Raw genomic sequence first — 17582 nt, forward strand, 5'->3', positions numbered from 1 at the left:
TTTAAAAACTGAAATAACTGTTTAAAAGAAGTGTTAAAATGTTACTGAAATTTACTTCTTATACCATTAACAACTGGATATATTTACAAGTACAAATATAACAATATTTATTAGAACTCCATTTCCTAATAAAAATAGTAACAATGAATTATCATGTTGTAGTTTCTAAGTAGAGTTTTTAAACATGGACTAGTCCAGAATGGCTGAAAGAACTGATATGGAAGATGAAGGCACAGATGTGGGAAGTTTGAAGCCTGATATGTAACAGTAAATGTTAATACATTAAACAAAATATAGCATCCTTACATCTTTTCAACAAATCAACTTGATAAAATGTGGTTCCAAATAAATTCCGCCAGGTTTCTTTACAGAGTCTCGAATCTGAATACATTCTTGGAGAAAGTTAATCCATTGGAAATTTCACTGACTTTATGGGTGCTGGGCAGGATGGGGAAGGGGTGAGAATCATAACACATTACCTATATCTGGACCTTCCATGTCATTGTCTTCATCTTCTTGTATTTCCTCAATGTGCATATTATTTTCCACATGAGATATTATTAAATCAACATCATGTAATACCAAAAATTCCACTGGAACTCCCTAGAAATACATTAATTTTTAAAAAATGAATATAGCAAAGTATTTTGACATAAAAATGTTTTACTTGGGCCAGGTGTGGTGGCTCACACCTGTAATCCCAGCATTTTGGGAGGTCGAGGCAGGAGGATCATCTGAGGTCAGTAGTTCGAGACCAGCCTGGCCAACATGGTGAAACTGTCTCTACTAAAAATACAAAAATTAGACTGGCGTGGTGGCGCACGCTTGTAATCCCAGCTACTTGGGAGGCTGAAACAGGAGAATCGTCTGAACCCAGGAGGCAGAGGTTGCAGTGAGGCAAGATTGCACCACCACACTCCAGCCTGGGCGACAAGGCGAGACTCTGAAAAAAAAACAAAAAACAAAAAACAAAACAAAAAAAACAAGTTTTACTTGTTTGACACTAAAATAAAACTAAGCCTTTGAACTTCAATTCTAAAATTTAGCAAAATGAAAAAGAAAATTAACTCCAAAATTACTGTGAAAAGAAAAGCATCCAAAGCATACCTTCTATAAAGACAATGTGTACCCTGAAAAAGGTGGCAAAAAAGGTGCTGAAAGCCTCACTTGCTTCTTGTCACAACCACATTATACTGAAGTCTGTAAAACATTTCACATGTAATACCAAGTTCCACCTCTTTATAAAATGGAAATATATACAATTTTACTGCAAATAGAGTGAATCAAAATTGATTATTCTGACATGCCACAGAAATATTCAAAACAAAACTTCATCTAAATTAATTCCACTAGTAAGTTCAATTTCCGTTTAGCTATAAACAACACTAAATTACTATGTGCTCCCAGTTATTTTAAGAATACCAAATTCTATTGAGATCAATATTACTTAATTAATATTGAAAAATATTACTTAAGATTTATTTCACTATTGCCCAACTGTTACACTTTTAAAATATGAAATTTTAGGCCACTAGATTATTTTAGCAAAGTGTTCTTGACTGTAACTCTATATTGGAATAAAGCTATGAGCTCTAAGTATGTTTGTTCTTTGCTATCACATATCTTCATTTTTTTAACATTATATTCAAAACAAGCAATTTTAATTTCTACAGAAATATAATAAACTTAAAAAGTAGAGGAATCAAAATCAAACTTAATTTGTTCCAAATATTCACAGAAATTTTTGTAGTAAACCTTTTAATTAAAGTATAACATTAACACAGAAAAGAAGAAAAATTTTAAGTATAGAGTTTGATGGATTTTTACAAAGTGGACACACTTGTAAAACCACCATACAGATTAAGATACAGAACATCATCAGCACAACCAGTGGCCATCTTCTTGCTCTTCCTGTCATTAACATCCCCCAAAAGTAATCACTATTCTGTCTTTCATCACTGCTATGGTTTGAATTCTGTTTTATCTTGTTTATTTTTTTGAGACAGGGTCTGTCTCTGTCACCCAGGGTGGACGTGCAGTGGCACAATCATGGCTCACTGCAGCTCAAACCTCTGGGGCTCAAGTGATTCTCCCACCTCAGCCTCCTGAGTAACTGGGACTATAGGCATGCACCACCACACCCAGCCAATTTTTTGTAGAGATGGGGTCTCCCGATGTTGCCTAGGCTGGTCTTGCCCTCCTGGGCTCAAGCGATCCACCTGCCTCAGCCTCCCAAAGTGCTAGATTACAGGCACGAGCCACCATGCCCGGCCCAATATTATTTTAAACAAAAAGCAGGATATATAGCATAATTCTGATTTTGCTTTATTTAAAAAAATACATATACATATGTGAACATAGGATAAAAACCAGACTGACACATGATAAAAACATCAAAACGTTAACAGCAATTTTCTTTGAATAGGAGCAATTTATAATTTACAGATTTTTCTATAATAAAAATATATTAAAGACCACATATATTAGCTTTCTTTAAATAAACAGATATTGTAGAACAATACATAAAACAACTAACCTTTTCTGCTCTTTTGAAGACCACATTAGCATCTTGAGGAATGTTCACTTCCAAAGAGTCCCTTTTTCAAAATGGAAATAAATGTTTTATGTTGCTAATCTGAAGAATAATAGTCACCCAGGACTTCAATAGAAAATAGAACTACATTCTTATACTAAAAATTATGAAAAAATATTACAATTTAGTGATTGAAAAATTTTACACATAAACATAGACCAGATTTTCTAGTCTCCATCTTAATCTCCATCTTCATTTAGCAAGGTTTAAAATTCTAAGTTTTAATCAACCTTAAATGAATGTACAGATTTTAGCTCAGCAACTAGTTCTAACTATATTGGAATCTATTAGAGATTTGAGTTTACTTATAAGTGATTAAATTACCATATTTTAAAACGTGGAAACTATTAGCGTTTTGCTAAATATAGTAAATATTCGATGTTTAAGATACCTTAACAAGAGCAGAACTCCTGCTTTTCCCAGAAGACGCCATGCAACCCATTCTGCAGTTCTTCTATCAGCTTCATAAGTAGCCTGTTGGCTAACAATAAAAACCAGTGGTAAGCCCAGTTGGAGATGGACAGTTGAAACTTGTTGAGGATCTTCAGCAACTTCAGTCTTCATTGAAAAAAAAAAAAAAAAGGTGTGATAACAATATTCCAACATTTGGATTTAAATTCTCCTAATTCTTATTAATAAAGTCACGAGTAAAAAAAAGTGTAAAATAATCCAACACTAACAGAAACGATCTCTTAATTTCCTGAATTTAATGCTCCCAATGCACCTATATAGTTTTGTTTGTTTTTTGAGACAGAATCTTGCTCGCTTGTCAGGCTGGAGTGGAATGGCACAATCACAGCTCATTGTAGCCTTAGCCTTCTGGGCTCAAACAATCCTCCCACCTCAGCCTCCCGAGTAGCTTGGACCACAGGTGCACACCACCATGACTAGCATTTCTTTTTTTTTTTTAATTTTTTGTAGAGACGAGGTCTCCCTATGTTGCCCAGGCTGGTCTTGAACTCCTGGGCTCAAGAGATCCTCCCACCTTGGCCTTCCAAAGTGATGGGATTACAGGCATGAGCCATCGTGCCTGGCCCCCTATAAGTTTAGGCATTATAAAACTAACAGATTTTATAAGAAGTTAAACCAAAAATTACAATCATAAAGAATAAACATATTTTAAACAAACAAAAACAATAAATAAAACAGTGTGGGACTAATTGATATAGATAAATATTTCAAGGGAAATAGAACAGATAATTAAGGAATAAACTTTTTCATTAAGAATTTAACATATAATGACACACTGCAAAACAATGAGGAATATCTGAGTTAAAGTAGCAAATTAAATACACACATCTAATTTCACTCCCTCCAGAACTCCCAGGAAAACTACAGCAGCGGGATTTTTAAAAGAGATAAACACATGGATGTGAAGAAGGGAAGAGAAAAGGTAGCACAATTTTAGAAGTCAGAATAATAACTGACTTAGGAGATCCTACAAAGCAAAAGCCTAAGCCATTAGAGGGAAAACTAAGTTTTAACTACAGAATCCTAAAATTGCTCAGGAACTGTCAGTGTTAGGCATGTCTGGACCTGGGAAGGAAATGTTGGAAGGGAAGTGACAGGAAGGCTCTAAAATAAGGAGGAATGTGTCAAAGCTTTTGAGAGGTAGTTAGATCCCTAGATTCCCCTCCCCAACTCTATGAGTTTAAACAACTGTCACTTCCCTACACCAGCAGAAATCTAGGAACAGTTGACAGTGTGGACACCATGCCGAAATCAGGAGGATTAAGTAACCAAATGTTGAGACGTTCCCCTCACCCCAGGTCCCTTTCCACTCAGTTCCCAGAATGCCAGCAGCTAGGCCTTTGTCCTCAATTGGAATTTGTATCCTTTTTGGGGGACTGAGTAACCCCAAAAGCCTAAAGATACTGACGTTGGGATTCGCCAAAAAGCAGGCCAGGCCCAGTTACTTTATAGAGCTCTAGGCTCGGCCCTGCTCACCTCTTCAGTCTGCTTACTGCCTAGGAGACACAGACTTCTGCCACTGCTACCCGCACCTTCTCTACCTTCCACCACAGATGTCTCCCAGACAAGACTCAACCACACTCCTTGAATTCTCACACAGAGAATGTGTGAGAATCTGGAACAGTGTTGCCTGCCTCTGCCCCTCCTCCACGCTCCTCTTTTGCCGCCACCCAGCACAGTTGGCTTCAGGGTCCATCTGAGCACTGCTTGGCGTTCCCAGGACATTTGAACTAGGCAGGGAGGTGGTGTGTCATGTGGCCAGGTGGCCAGAAGGCACTAAGAAATCCCATGGGATGGTCTGTGCAGATCAGACACTTACCAGTCAGGCGGCAGAAATGTCAAGGACAGCTTACAATGGTGCCACCTTCTCACCATTCCCCCTTCCCAACCCTTCTTGGCCCAGTCAGCCAAAGAGAGTCAGTACTATTTTGGCCACATCTCTCAAGTCTCCCCCAACCCCAACTGCCTTGAAGTCTCTGCTTTTTGTCAGAGACTTGCAAAGACTGATGTTTTTGTTTTGTTTTCTCATCATTCCATTGTGATAGTAAGAAACTAAGAAGATTAATGAAAAGGTCAGGCACGATGGCTCACGCCTATAATCCCAGCACTTTGGGAGGCCAAGACAGAAGACCACTTGAAGTCAGGAGTTCAAGACCAGCCTGGGCTACAAAGCGTGACCCTGTCTCTATTTTATTTTTAAAGAAAAAATTAAATAAAATTTTAAAAAGAAGATTAGAGAAGAAATAAAATGTGAACACGTCACTGTTCTATATATATATATATACATATATATATATATACACACACACATATTTAAAAGTCACCAAGTCCCATCAATGTTAGAATTTCCAATCAGCTTCTAGTTTCAAATTCTAAATTGTGAATAGATATCCAAGGATTAACAAACACCTGAGGAAAGCCTCTAACATGAAAGACAGAGACTAGAACACACAGAAAAATAAATAACATAGAGAAAATACAGACTATATGGGAAGAAGAAAGGTTCAGAAACCACCATAGACAACCTCAACGAGATGGGAAGACACTGGATCCATAAAGAATTGAAAAATAAAGTTAAATAAATCTCCCAGAAAGCACAACAGAAATAGATGGAATATAGAGAAAAAAGGTAATAAAATTGAAGGACTAGTTCAAGAGGTCTAACATCTAAATAATGCAAGTCACAGAAAAAGAGAAGGGAGAATATAGAAGAAATCATCACTAAAATAAACACAAAATTTTCCCACAACTGAAGGACATGAGTTGTCAGATTGAAAGAGCCCACTGAATAACCAATAGAGTGGATAAAAGCAGATACAAAGGAAGATGCATTCTCCCAAACTTTCTAATAATTAAACTTTTTTTTTTTTTTTCAAGATAGAGTCTTGCTCTCTCACCCAGGCTGGAGTGCAGTGTCAGGATCTCAGCTCACTGTAACCTCTGTCTCCCAGCCTCAAGCAATCCTCCCACTTCAACCTCCACCAAATAGCTGGGACTACAGGCATGCATCACCACGCCCGGCTAATTTTTACATATTTTGTAGAGATGGGGTCTTGCCATGTTGCCCAGGCTGGTCTCGAACTCCTGGACTCAGCCAATCCACCCACCTTGGCCTCCCATAGTGATTCCTATCACCAGGGGATAGGAACCTTGGGAGCTATCTTAGAAATCTGTCTACCATAGGTAAGTATAGGATTCTCTTCGGCAATTTTTAGGAAAGATATATATATATATCTATATATATATATAGATAGATATAGATATATATAGATATATAGATATAGATATAGATATAGATATATAGATATATAGATATATATAGATAGATAGATATAAAGTACTCAATAACTTGAGTTATTAAGTACTCTTAATACAGCCCCCAAGATTCCTACCCCCTAGTGAACAAATCTTGTATAATCCCCTCCCCTGAGTGTCAGTAGGACCCGTGGGTAGCCATTCCTTTGGTTACGTGACATTACATAGGAGTCTGTTGTAACACACTCAAGTAAGATTCTCCCACTGGCTTTGAAGGAGCAAGCTGCAATGTTGTGAGAGGGCCATGTGGCAAGGGCTTGAGAGCAGCCTGTAGGAAATGAGAACAACCCCTGTCCAACAGCCGGCAAGAAAACAGAAACCTGGGTCTTACAACCACAAGCAACTAATTTCTGCCAAAAACCTAGATGAGTGAAATACCCTGAAGGAGCAAAAATGCCTGTTTTTTTTTCCTTGTGTATTAGGAGAACTATTAGTAATTAGTAATTCAGTATTATAAAGCAAAAAAGGAGGAATAGTCAGTAAGGCTAGAAATCTGGCAAGGGGCCAGATCATTGAAAGCCATGAATATCCTGCCAAGAAAAAGGGGCTTTATTGTGTAAGCAAAGTGAAGCCATTTATGAATTGCATGAACTCATGATCACATATATATTTTTAAAATATCACTCTGTCAGCTTTCAAATGAGATTTCAGATGTAAAATTACATGCAGGAAGATGTAGGAATTAAGAATGTTTTCCCAGATGTCTGCCATCAATGAATGGACAGTAAGATAACCAAAATAATAGAAAAAGAACCAGTGGTGGTGAAGGACAATACCTTAATGTCACATGTGTTGTGCTTAAGGAGGGATACATCTAATTAACAGTTAGACATATGGGTGGGAGCTCCAAATAAACATGTGACCTGAAAATTCAGATTTGAGAATCCGTGTAGTTAATGCCACAGAAACAAATGAGATCACTTGAGGGGTGTGCTTTGAGCAACTATCACTGTGTAGCAAAGTACCCTAAAACCTGGTACCTTAAAATGATAAGAATCATTTCTTTTGCTCAAATATGTGTAAGCTCATCTCTGCTTCATGTGGCATTAGTAGGCTATTTCAACTGGAGGCTGAAGATTCTACTTTACAGGTGGCTCATACACATGGCTAATAAGCTGTTGCTGACTATTAGGAGCTCAGCCAGGGCTGTGGTCTAAGGGCCTTGATTCTCCTTTTTATGGGCTTCTCCTCAGGCTGCTTAGTCTAACAACAAGGTGGGGGTTTTCAAGAATGAGCAAATAAAGAGAGCAAGGCAGAGGCACATGACATTTTGTGAAACATAGCCATTAATGATATATGAAGTCATATATCATCACCTTAGCCTCATTCTGTTGGTCAAGGCAGTTACAAAAGCCCAACCAGGTTCAGGTAGAGAAGTCATAGACTCCACCATCCCACAGGTACAGTGATAGGGTGACATGATAAGGGGAGCTTATGGGATGGGAGGTACTGTTGGACTTTGTGAGTCTTGGAGAAAGGAGTGAACCTCTTTTGCATGTAGGAGGGATTACTGCAGCGGTAGTCTGCCCCCTGGCTAAAACAACTCATATCACTTCCATGTGTAAAATACACACCTCTCTCCAAGATTCCTAAAGCCTTATCCCATGAAGCTTTGATTGAGTCCTGCACAAAGTTTAATACACCATCTACATTTAGTTCCAGGTGCAGGTAAGTCCTTTGCATACAGCTCCTTGAAAACTATTCCTCTCAATCTGAAGACCTGTGAACTAAAGAAGACAGATCGGCCACCATGGTGGCTCACACCTGTAATCCCAGCACTTTGGGAGGCTGAGGCAGGCAGATCACGAGGTCAGGAGATCGAGACCATCCTGGCTAACATGGTGAAACCCCATCTCTACTAAAAATGCAAAAAAATTAGCCGGGTGTGGTGGTGGGCACCTGTAGTCCCAGCTACTCGGGAGGCTGAGGCAGGAGAATGGCTTGAACCTGGGAGGTGGAGCTTGCAGTGAGCCGAGATCACTCCGCTGCACTCCAGCCTGGGTGACAGCACGAGACTCCATCTCAAAAAAAAAAAAAAAAAAAGAGACAGATCATTTTCCCCAATACATACGCAACAGACAATGATGGGACAGGCATAGTATAACCACTATATACACTCCTAGTTGAAGCGGGGAAAAATGGAGGCACACGATAGTCACTGGTCTATAGCAAGTCTGAGGTCCATTCGGGCATATGTTGCCAGTTCCTTGACTAGGGCTCAGTCCTGTTCCCTGAACTTGAGACTCTTGGTTACAAAGTCTGGGCCTAGGTCTGCCCTCCAACTCATCTTGTTTTTTTTTTTTTTTTTAAAGGCTGTGATTGCAGCTGAGTAGATTTCTTAGCCTTTTCCTGCCCCTCAAAATTTGGAGGTATAAAGTACATGTATCATTTTGTGCTATTTCTGTCTCTTACCATACAAGTTGGTATAATTCTTTTAAAATCTTGTGGGTTTCCTAATTATGATTTTTTTATGATTTTTTTTTTTTTTTGAGACAGAGTCTCACTCTGTTGCCCGGCTGGAGTACAGTGGCATGATTACAGCTCACTACAGCCTTGACTTCCCCAGGCTCAGGTGATCCTCCCACCACCTCAGCCTCCCAAGTAGCTAGGACTACAGGTGCATACCATCGTACCCAGCTAATTTTTTATGTTTTTGTAGAGATGGGGGTCTTCATATTTTGCTCAGGCTGGTCTCAAACTCCTGACTTGAAGCGATCCACCCCCCTCAGCCTCCCAAAGTGCTGGGATTATAGGTGGGAACCACTGCACGCACCCTAATTATGAAGTTATAATCCATTCCATTTGACAAAAAACAAAATCACAAATGTCCTTGATAGGCAGAGAAAGTCATAGGGTAGTATCATAAAAATTATAACTAAATAAAATATGTAATATAAATAGAAATTAGTATAAGAGTAGATATAAAAGTGACAGAAACATTCTTGCATTGGGGTACAACTACCAATATTTTTCTACAATTCATGCATTACTATTAAATAACTAAAATTACTTAAAAATTAACTTTCAAAAATGATATAATAAACAGGATTATAAAAGACTATTATGAGCAATTATATGCCAATAAATTTGATAACTTAGAAGAAATAAATTCTTAGAGACATACAACCTACCAAGACTGAATCATTAATAGAAAATCTGAACAGATCTAGAACTAGTAAGAAAATTAAATCAGTAATCAAAAACTCCCAACAAAGAAAAGTCCAGGACCAGATGGCTTCAATGGAAAAATCCAACTAAACATTTAAAGAAGTAATGCCAATCCTTCTTAACTTCTTCCAAAAATTCGAAAAGGTGAGAATATTTCCAAACTCATTTTATGAGGCCAGCATTATCCTGATACTAAAGTCAAAGATACTGCAAGAAAAGGAAACTACAGAGCAGTATGAGCAATATCCCTAATGAATATTAAGGCAAAAATCCTCAACAAAAACTACCAAACTGGGCTGGGAGCGGTGGCTCACGCCTATAATCCCAGCACTTTGGGAGGCTGAGGCGGGAGGATTGCCTGAGCTCAGGAGTTCGAGACCAGCCTGGGCAACATGGTGAAACCCCATCTCTACTAAAATACAAAAAATTAGCCAGGGCATGGCAGCATGCACCTGTAATCCCAGCTACTCAGAAGGCTGAAGCAGGAGAATCACTTGAACCCAGGAGGCAGAGGTTGCAGTGAGCCGAGATTGTGCCACTGTACTCCAGCCTGGGCAACGGAGCAAGACTCTGTCTCAAAAAAAAAAAAAAAAAAAAAACCTACCAAACTGAATTCAGCAGCACATTAAAAGGATCACTCATCATGAGCAAGTGGGATTTATGCTTGCAATGCAAGGATGGTTTGACACATAGAAACTAATTAATGTAATACTGTATACCAAATTGACAGAACAAAGGACAAAAATCACATGGTCATTTCGATTGATGCAGGAAAAGCATTTGAAAATATTCAACACAATTTCATGATAAAAACTCACAATAAACTAGGAACAGAAATAAATTACCTCAAGATATTAAACAGCATAAATGAAAAGCCCAGCCAGTATTGTATTCAATGGTTAAAAAACTGTGAACTTTCCCTCTAAGACCATGAACAAGTCAAGGATACCCACTCTTGACACTTTTATTCAACATAGAACTGAAAGTCCTAGCCACAGCAATTAGGTAAGGAAAACAAATAAATGCATCAAAATTGGAAAAGAAGTAGTAAAATTATCTCTGTTCACAGGTAATAGGATCTTATATGTGCAAAACCCTAAAGATGACACACACACACACACACACATACACACTCACACACACGAGAAAACCATAAGAACCATTTTGCAGGATACAAAATCAGCATACAAAAATCAGTTGCATTTCTATACACTAATAATGAACAATCCAAAAATAAAATTCAGAAAATAATCCCATTTACAATAGCATTGAAAAAGAATAAAATACTTTGGAATAAATTTAACAAAGGAGGTAAAAGACCCTTATACTGAAAACTACAAAACATTGCTGAGAGAAAATTTTAAAGACATAAATAAATGGAAAGAAGACTTAATAATATTATTAAAATGTCTATACTACCCAAAGCAATCTACAGATTCAATGCAATCCCTATTAAAATCCCAATGGTATTTTTTGCAGAAACAGAAAAAAAATCCTAAAATTCATATGGAATCTCAAGGGATTTCAGATAGCCCAGACAATCTTGAGAAAGAAGTACAAAGAGGCCTCACACTTTCTGATTTCAAAATATATTACAAAGCTACAGTAATCAAAATAGCCTAGTACTGGCATAAAAACAGACACATAGACCAATGGAACAAAATAGAGAGCCCACAAATAAACCTTCATGTGTATGTTCAAATGATCTTTGACAAGGATGTCAAAACCACTCAGTAAAGAAAGGACAGTCTCTTCAATAGATGGTGCTGGGAAAACTGGATATCCACATGCAAAAGAATGAAAATGGACCCTTATCTCACAGCATATACAAAAATTAACTCATAATGGATTAAATACCTAAACATAAGACCTGAAAGTAAAACTCCTAAAAGAAAACATAGGGGGAAAAGTTTCATGACATTGAAATGGGCAACAATTTCTTGGATATGACAACAAAAGCACAAACAACAAAAGCAAAAATAGACAAACTAAAACTTCTAATAGAGTAAAAAGACAACTGAAAGAATGAGAGAAAATGTCTGCAAACCATATATGAGATAAAGAGTTAACATACAGAACATACAGAGAACCCCCATAATTCAATAACAAAACAAATAACTCAATTTTTTAAATGGACAAAAGACTTGAATAGACATTTTTCCAAAGAAGATACACAAATGGCCAAGCATATGAGACGATGCTCAACATCACTAATCATCAGGAAAATAAAACTTGAAATCACCATGAGGTATCATCTCATATCCTTTAAAATGGCCACTATCAAAAAAAAAAAAAGAAAAGAAAGAAAAGAATGACAAATGTTGATGAAGATATGAAGAACTGAACCCTTGTGCACTGTTGGTGAGATTGTAAAATGGTGCAGGCACTATGAAAACAGTACAGTCATCCCTCAGTATCCATAAGAAATCAGTTTCTGTACACCCCTTAAATATACCAAAATCCATAAATGTTCAAGTTCTTTATATAAAAGTCATAGTATTTGCATATACCTACACGCTCCATCTTGTATACCTTAAAATCATCTCTAGATTATTTATAATATCAAATACAATGTAAATACTATGTAAATAGTTGTTATACCATAATTTAATTTTGTATTATTTTTATTGTTATATTTTTATTTTTATGGGTTTTAATTATTTTTTATCTGCAGTTGGTTTAATCCAGGGATGCAGAATCCACAGATACAGAGGGCTGAGTATATGGAGGTTCTTCAAAAATTAAAAATGAAACTACCATATGATCCAGCAATCCCACTTCTGGGTATATTTTCAAAAGAATGAGAAAAAAGATCTCAGAGAATACCCATGTCCATTGCAGCATTACTCACCATAGCCAAGAGGTGGAAGCAACCTAAACATCTATCAATGGATGAATGGATAAATAAAATGTGGTATATACGTCCAAGGGAATATTATTCAGCCTTAAAAAAGAATAAAATCCTGACATACACTACAACATGGATGAACCTTGAGGACATTATTCTAAGTGAAATAAGCCAACTGCAAAAACAAATATGGCATAACTCAGTGTATATGTGGTATCTACAGTAATCAAACTCATACGAATGGAAAGTAGACTGGTGGTGTCAAGGACTGCGGTCAGGTAGAGGGGAGATGTGAAGTTGTGTGTTCAATGAGTATAGAGTTTCAGTCGTGCAATATGAAAAAGTTCCAGAGACCTGCTGTACGACAACGTACATCAGCTAATACTGTATTATACACTTTCAAATTGTGATGAGGGTAATCTTACGCGGTTTTTACAACAATGGAAAAAAAGTCTCTAAAACAACCATGTTAGGAAACACTATGCTGCACAATATTGCACACTGCCACATAAGTTCTCTAGAAATAGGAGCTAAATGAATAAATCATAACAGCATCTTTCTAATTTCCTATATAAAAGAGTAGGTTTAATTTAATTCAAGTGTCTTGAATCTGAGACAGACAGCTAGATGAACAAACAAAAAATAATGTAAAAATTTCAGAAATTATTAAAAATGTATAAACTTACCCATCTTTTAACATTTTATTAGATATTTGCACTTGAGAATTCTTCTTGGGATTCAGATAAAAGCTTTCCTTCTATCTACAAATATAAACTGAATCCATCATGGAGAAAATCATCAGCATTCTAAAATGTCCTTGGTATTTGCCAACAGGACAATAATTGAACCATTTTCCCATCTGTGTTCACTGTTGGGAACCTTAATAATACATCTAAAACAACTCCATATCTGGCAGAATCTTACTTAACCTATTTAAGACTGAAATTCACTTAAAAATTCTATACTCAATATTTATTTTCAGTTTGACATGATCAAAATGACACACCTCCCATCATGAGTACAAGACAAAGTTGTGTTATATATCTACAATTAGGTGTCCAAGTACCCTGTTTACCTAAAAGAAAAAAAAAGCAATAAACACACATACAAAAGCAATCTGCATCTATTTTCATATGCTTAGAAGTGAACTAATAATATATATAATTGCAATGATCAGACACAATGCAGTTTACAAAAAAGCCTGAATCCTAGTTTCCATTTTTATTAGTTTATAAAAAGACTTTGTAAACATACCAAATTATTTCAGATCCTGGACCCAGAAACCCAGGCTAATTTGCAAAGCATCTTACCAAACACACAAAACCCAACCATGATTAAACCCCAAAGGCTTGTATATAGAATAATGTCTAAGATAACAGGGGGAATGAGCTTCAGTAGTACTATGAGAGAATAAGAATAAAGCAAGAAACATGAATTCAAAGTCCTATGAAGTCAGCTACTAACAAGAACCTGTAAGAAGTCAACAAATTTAGGTACCACCTTTTGGGACCTCTCTATCTCATTCCAGTTAACTATACCATCAAAGGGTATAACCCGTTAGAACAAATTTTGGTCTAAGAGGTGTTTCCTATAAAAGTGTTTGGCATTACTCAGTTTTTTTAACCTCAAATGTATTATTTAAGAACAAAAAACAACCTCAAATACTGATATGGTCAAATGTTTAAAGAAATAAAACATAAAAGTGACCAAACCAGCTGAGGATTCTAACATCTTCCTAATTCCACCGGGGTAAGCCTTAGCCACCCTCCAATAGTCTCAAGGAATCTTTCGAGGTTTTGTCTCCTTTTCTGTACTCTGCATTCATTTTCTCTGTTCTGGTCTATGAAAGTCCACGAATCTGTGCTTCTAGGCCTCACTCTGCCAAGTATTTCTAGGCTGACATCAAGGTTTGAATTCTCAGCTTAGCTTTCCAATTTGGCTCTGATCTTCAATTCAGCCTTTCAGATCTTTCTTGGCTTTATGCTACTGGTCATTCCTACCTATTTCAGTGTCTACCGGGGCTTCTGGAGCCTCTGCCTGAATCCTATATCCAAGTTCCCTAGTTGTCTAGGAAAAAAAAAGTTCAAACAAATAAAACGCTTATGCATTATTCTGTGAAAGTGTTGAAGCAAAACCTACTCCAGACTTTGATTAACAATTTAATATTCCTTTTGAGTGAACAGTGGTTAGAGCAGGGTCACCTGCATGGCACAACTCTACAAAGTACCATTGACATTGTATTTTATAAAATGTGTATTTCAAGGGGCTGTTGTTCCTATAGAATACAATATAAATGATGCCCTTAATTTTTTGCCATGTTATGCTTTCAGGTAAAACCACACTTAACTGAAGTCATTATGAAGTTTCCAAAGTTTTGGTTTTTTAATTTCAAAACTAATACTACAGGGGGGTGGAGCCAAGATGGCCAAATAGGAACAGCTCCAGTCTACAGCTCCCAGTGTGAGCGACGCAGAAGATGAATGATTTCTGCATTTCCAACTGAGGTACAAGGTTCATCTCACTGGGGATTGTCAGACAGTGGGTGCAGGACAGTGGGTGCAGCGTACCAAGCATGACCCAAAGCAGGGTGACGCATCGCATCACCCAGGAAGTGCAAGGGGTCAGGGAATTCCCTTTCCTAGCCAAGAAAAGGGGTGACAGACGGAACCTGGAAAATTGGGTCACTCCCACCCTAACACTGCGCTTTTCCAACGGTCTTAGCAAACGGCACACCAGGAGATTATATCCCGCGCATGAGGGCTCTGAGGGTCCTATGCCCAAAGAGCCTCACTCGTTGCTAGCACAGCAGTCTGAGATCAAACTGCAAGGTGGCAGCGAGGCTTGAGGAGGGGTGCCCGCCATTGCCAAGGCTTGAGTAGGTAAACAAAGCAGATGGGAATCTCCAACTGGGTGGAGCCCACCACAGCTCAAGGAGGCCTGCCTGCCTCTGTAGACTCCACCTCTGGGGGCAGGACATAGCCAAAGAAAAGGCAGCAAAAACCTCTGCAGACTTAAATCTCCCTGTCTGACAGCTTTGAAGAGAGCAGTGGTTCTCCCAGCACGCAGCTTGAGATCTGAGAATGGACAGACTGCCTCCTCAAGTGGGTCCCTGACCCCCGAGTAGCCTCACTGGGAGGTACCCCCCAGTAGGGGCAGAATGACACCTCACATGGCCAGGTACTCCTCTGAGACAAAACTTCCAGAGGAACAATCAGGCAGCAACATCTGCTGTTCACCAATATTCGCTGTTCTGCAGCCTCTGCTGCTGATACCCAGGCAAACAGGGTCTGGAGTGGACCTCCAGCAAACTCCAACAGACCTGCAGCTGAGGGTCCTGACTGTTAGAAGGAAAACTAACAAACACAAAGGACATCCACACCAAAACCCCATCTGTATATCACCATCATCAAAGACCAAAGGTAGATAAAAACCACAAAGATGGGGAAAAAACAGAGCAGAAAAATTGGAAACCCTAAAAATCAGAGCACCTCTCCTCCTCCAAAGGAACGCAGCTCCTCACCAGCAATGGAACAAAGCTGGACAGAGAATGACTTTCACGAGTTGAGAGAAGAAGGCTTCAGACGATCATACTACTCCGAGCTAAAGAAAGAAGTTTGAACCCACGGCAAAGAAGTTAAAAACCTTGAAAAAAGATTAGACGAATGGCTAACTAGAATAACCAATGCAGAGAAGTCCTTAAAGGACCTGATGGAGCTGAAAACCATGGCACGAGAACTACGGGACAAATGCACAAGCCTCAGTAGCCGACTCAATCAACTGGAAGAAAGGGTATCACTTATGGAAGATCAAGTGAATGAAATGAAGCGAGAAGAGAAGTTTAGAGAAAAAAGAATAAAAAGAACAAAGCATCCAAGAAATATGAGAATACGTGAAAAGACCAAAATCTACGTCTGACTGGTATATCTGAAAGTGAGGGGGAGGATGGAACCAAGTTGGAAAACACTCTGCAGGATATTACCCAGGAGAACTTCCCCAGTCTAGCAAGGCAGGCCAACATTCAGATTCAGGAAATACAGAGAACACCACAAACATACTCCTCGAGAAGAACAACTCCAAGACCCATAATTGTCAGATTCACCAAAGTTGAAATGAAGGAAAAAATGTTAAGGGCAGCCAGAGAGAAAGGTCAGGTTACCCACAGAGGGAAGTCCATCAGATTAACAGCTGATCTCTCAGCAGAAACTCTACAAGCCAGAAGAGAGTGGGGGCCAATATTCAACATTCTTAAAGAAAAGAATTTTCAACCCAGAATTTCATATCCAGACAAACTAAGCTTCATAAGTGAAGGAGAAATAAAATACTTTACAGACAAGCAAATGCTGAGAGATTTTGTCACCACCAGGCCTGCCCTAAAAGAGCTCCTGAAGGAAGCAATAAACATGGAAAGGAACAACCGGTACCAGCCACTGCAAAAACATTCCAAATTGTAAAGACCATCGATGCTAGGAAGAAATTGCATCAACTAATGAGCAAAATAACCAGCTAACATCATAATGAAAGGATCAAATTCACACATAACAATATTAACCTTAAATGTAAATGGGCTAAATGCTCCAATTAAAACACACAGACTGGCAAATTGGATAAACAGTCAAGACCCATCAGTGTGCTGTATTCAGGAAACCCATCTCATGTGCAGAGACACACATAGGCTCAAAATAAAGGGATGGAGGAAGATCTACCAAGCAAATGGAAAACAAAAAAAGGCAGGGGTTGCAATCCTAGTCTCGGATAAAACGGACTTTAAACCAACAAAGATCAAAAGAGACAAAAAAGGCCATTACATAATGGTAAAGGTATCAATTCAAAAAGAAGAGCTAACTATCATAAATATATATGTGCCCAATACAGGAGTACCCAGATTCATAAAGCAAGTTCTCAGTGACCTACAAAGACACTTAGACTCCCACACAATAATAATGGGAGACTTTAACACCCCACTGTCAACATTAGACAGATCAATGAGACAGAAAGTTAACAAGGATATCCAGGAATTGAATTCAGCTCTGCACCAAGCGGACCTAATCACATCTACAGAACTCTCCACCTCAAATCAACAGAATATACATTCTTTTCAGCACCACACCACACCTATTCCAAAATTGACCACATAGTTGGAAGTAAAGCACTCCTCAGCAAATGTAGAAGAACAGAAATTATAACAAA

The 17582-nt window shown here is 38.1% G+C and overlaps 1 protein-coding gene across 5 annotated transcripts in view; it reads right to left on the reverse strand.

Annotated features, from left to right (window-relative positions):
* The window catches only part of TXNDC16 (thioredoxin domain containing 16), a 125729-nt gene that overhangs the window by 61299 nt on the left and 46848 nt on the right, over window positions 1-17582 (reverse strand). For all 5 annotated transcript variants that reach the window (XR_008671330.2, XM_004055177.4, XM_055361390.2 and 2 more), the window contains exons 10-12: window positions 2985-3151; window positions 2537-2597; window positions 480-603 (exon numbers count right to left, since the gene is read on the reverse strand). Coding sequence is in view for 4 of the 5 variants with exons in the window: in XM_004055177.4 (XP_004055225.2) it covers window positions 480-603; window positions 2537-2597; window positions 2985-3151 (352 nt within the window). In the remaining variant the exon portion in view is untranslated. The remainder of the gene's footprint in view (window positions 1-479; window positions 604-2536; window positions 2598-2984; window positions 3152-17582) is intronic.

This window comes from Gorilla gorilla, chromosome 15 (assembly GCF_029281585.2).
Source record: "Gorilla gorilla gorilla isolate KB3781 chromosome 15, NHGRI_mGorGor1-v2.1_pri, whole genome shotgun sequence".
NCBI classification, from domain to species: Eukaryota; Metazoa; Chordata; class Mammalia; order Primates; family Hominidae; genus Gorilla; species Gorilla gorilla.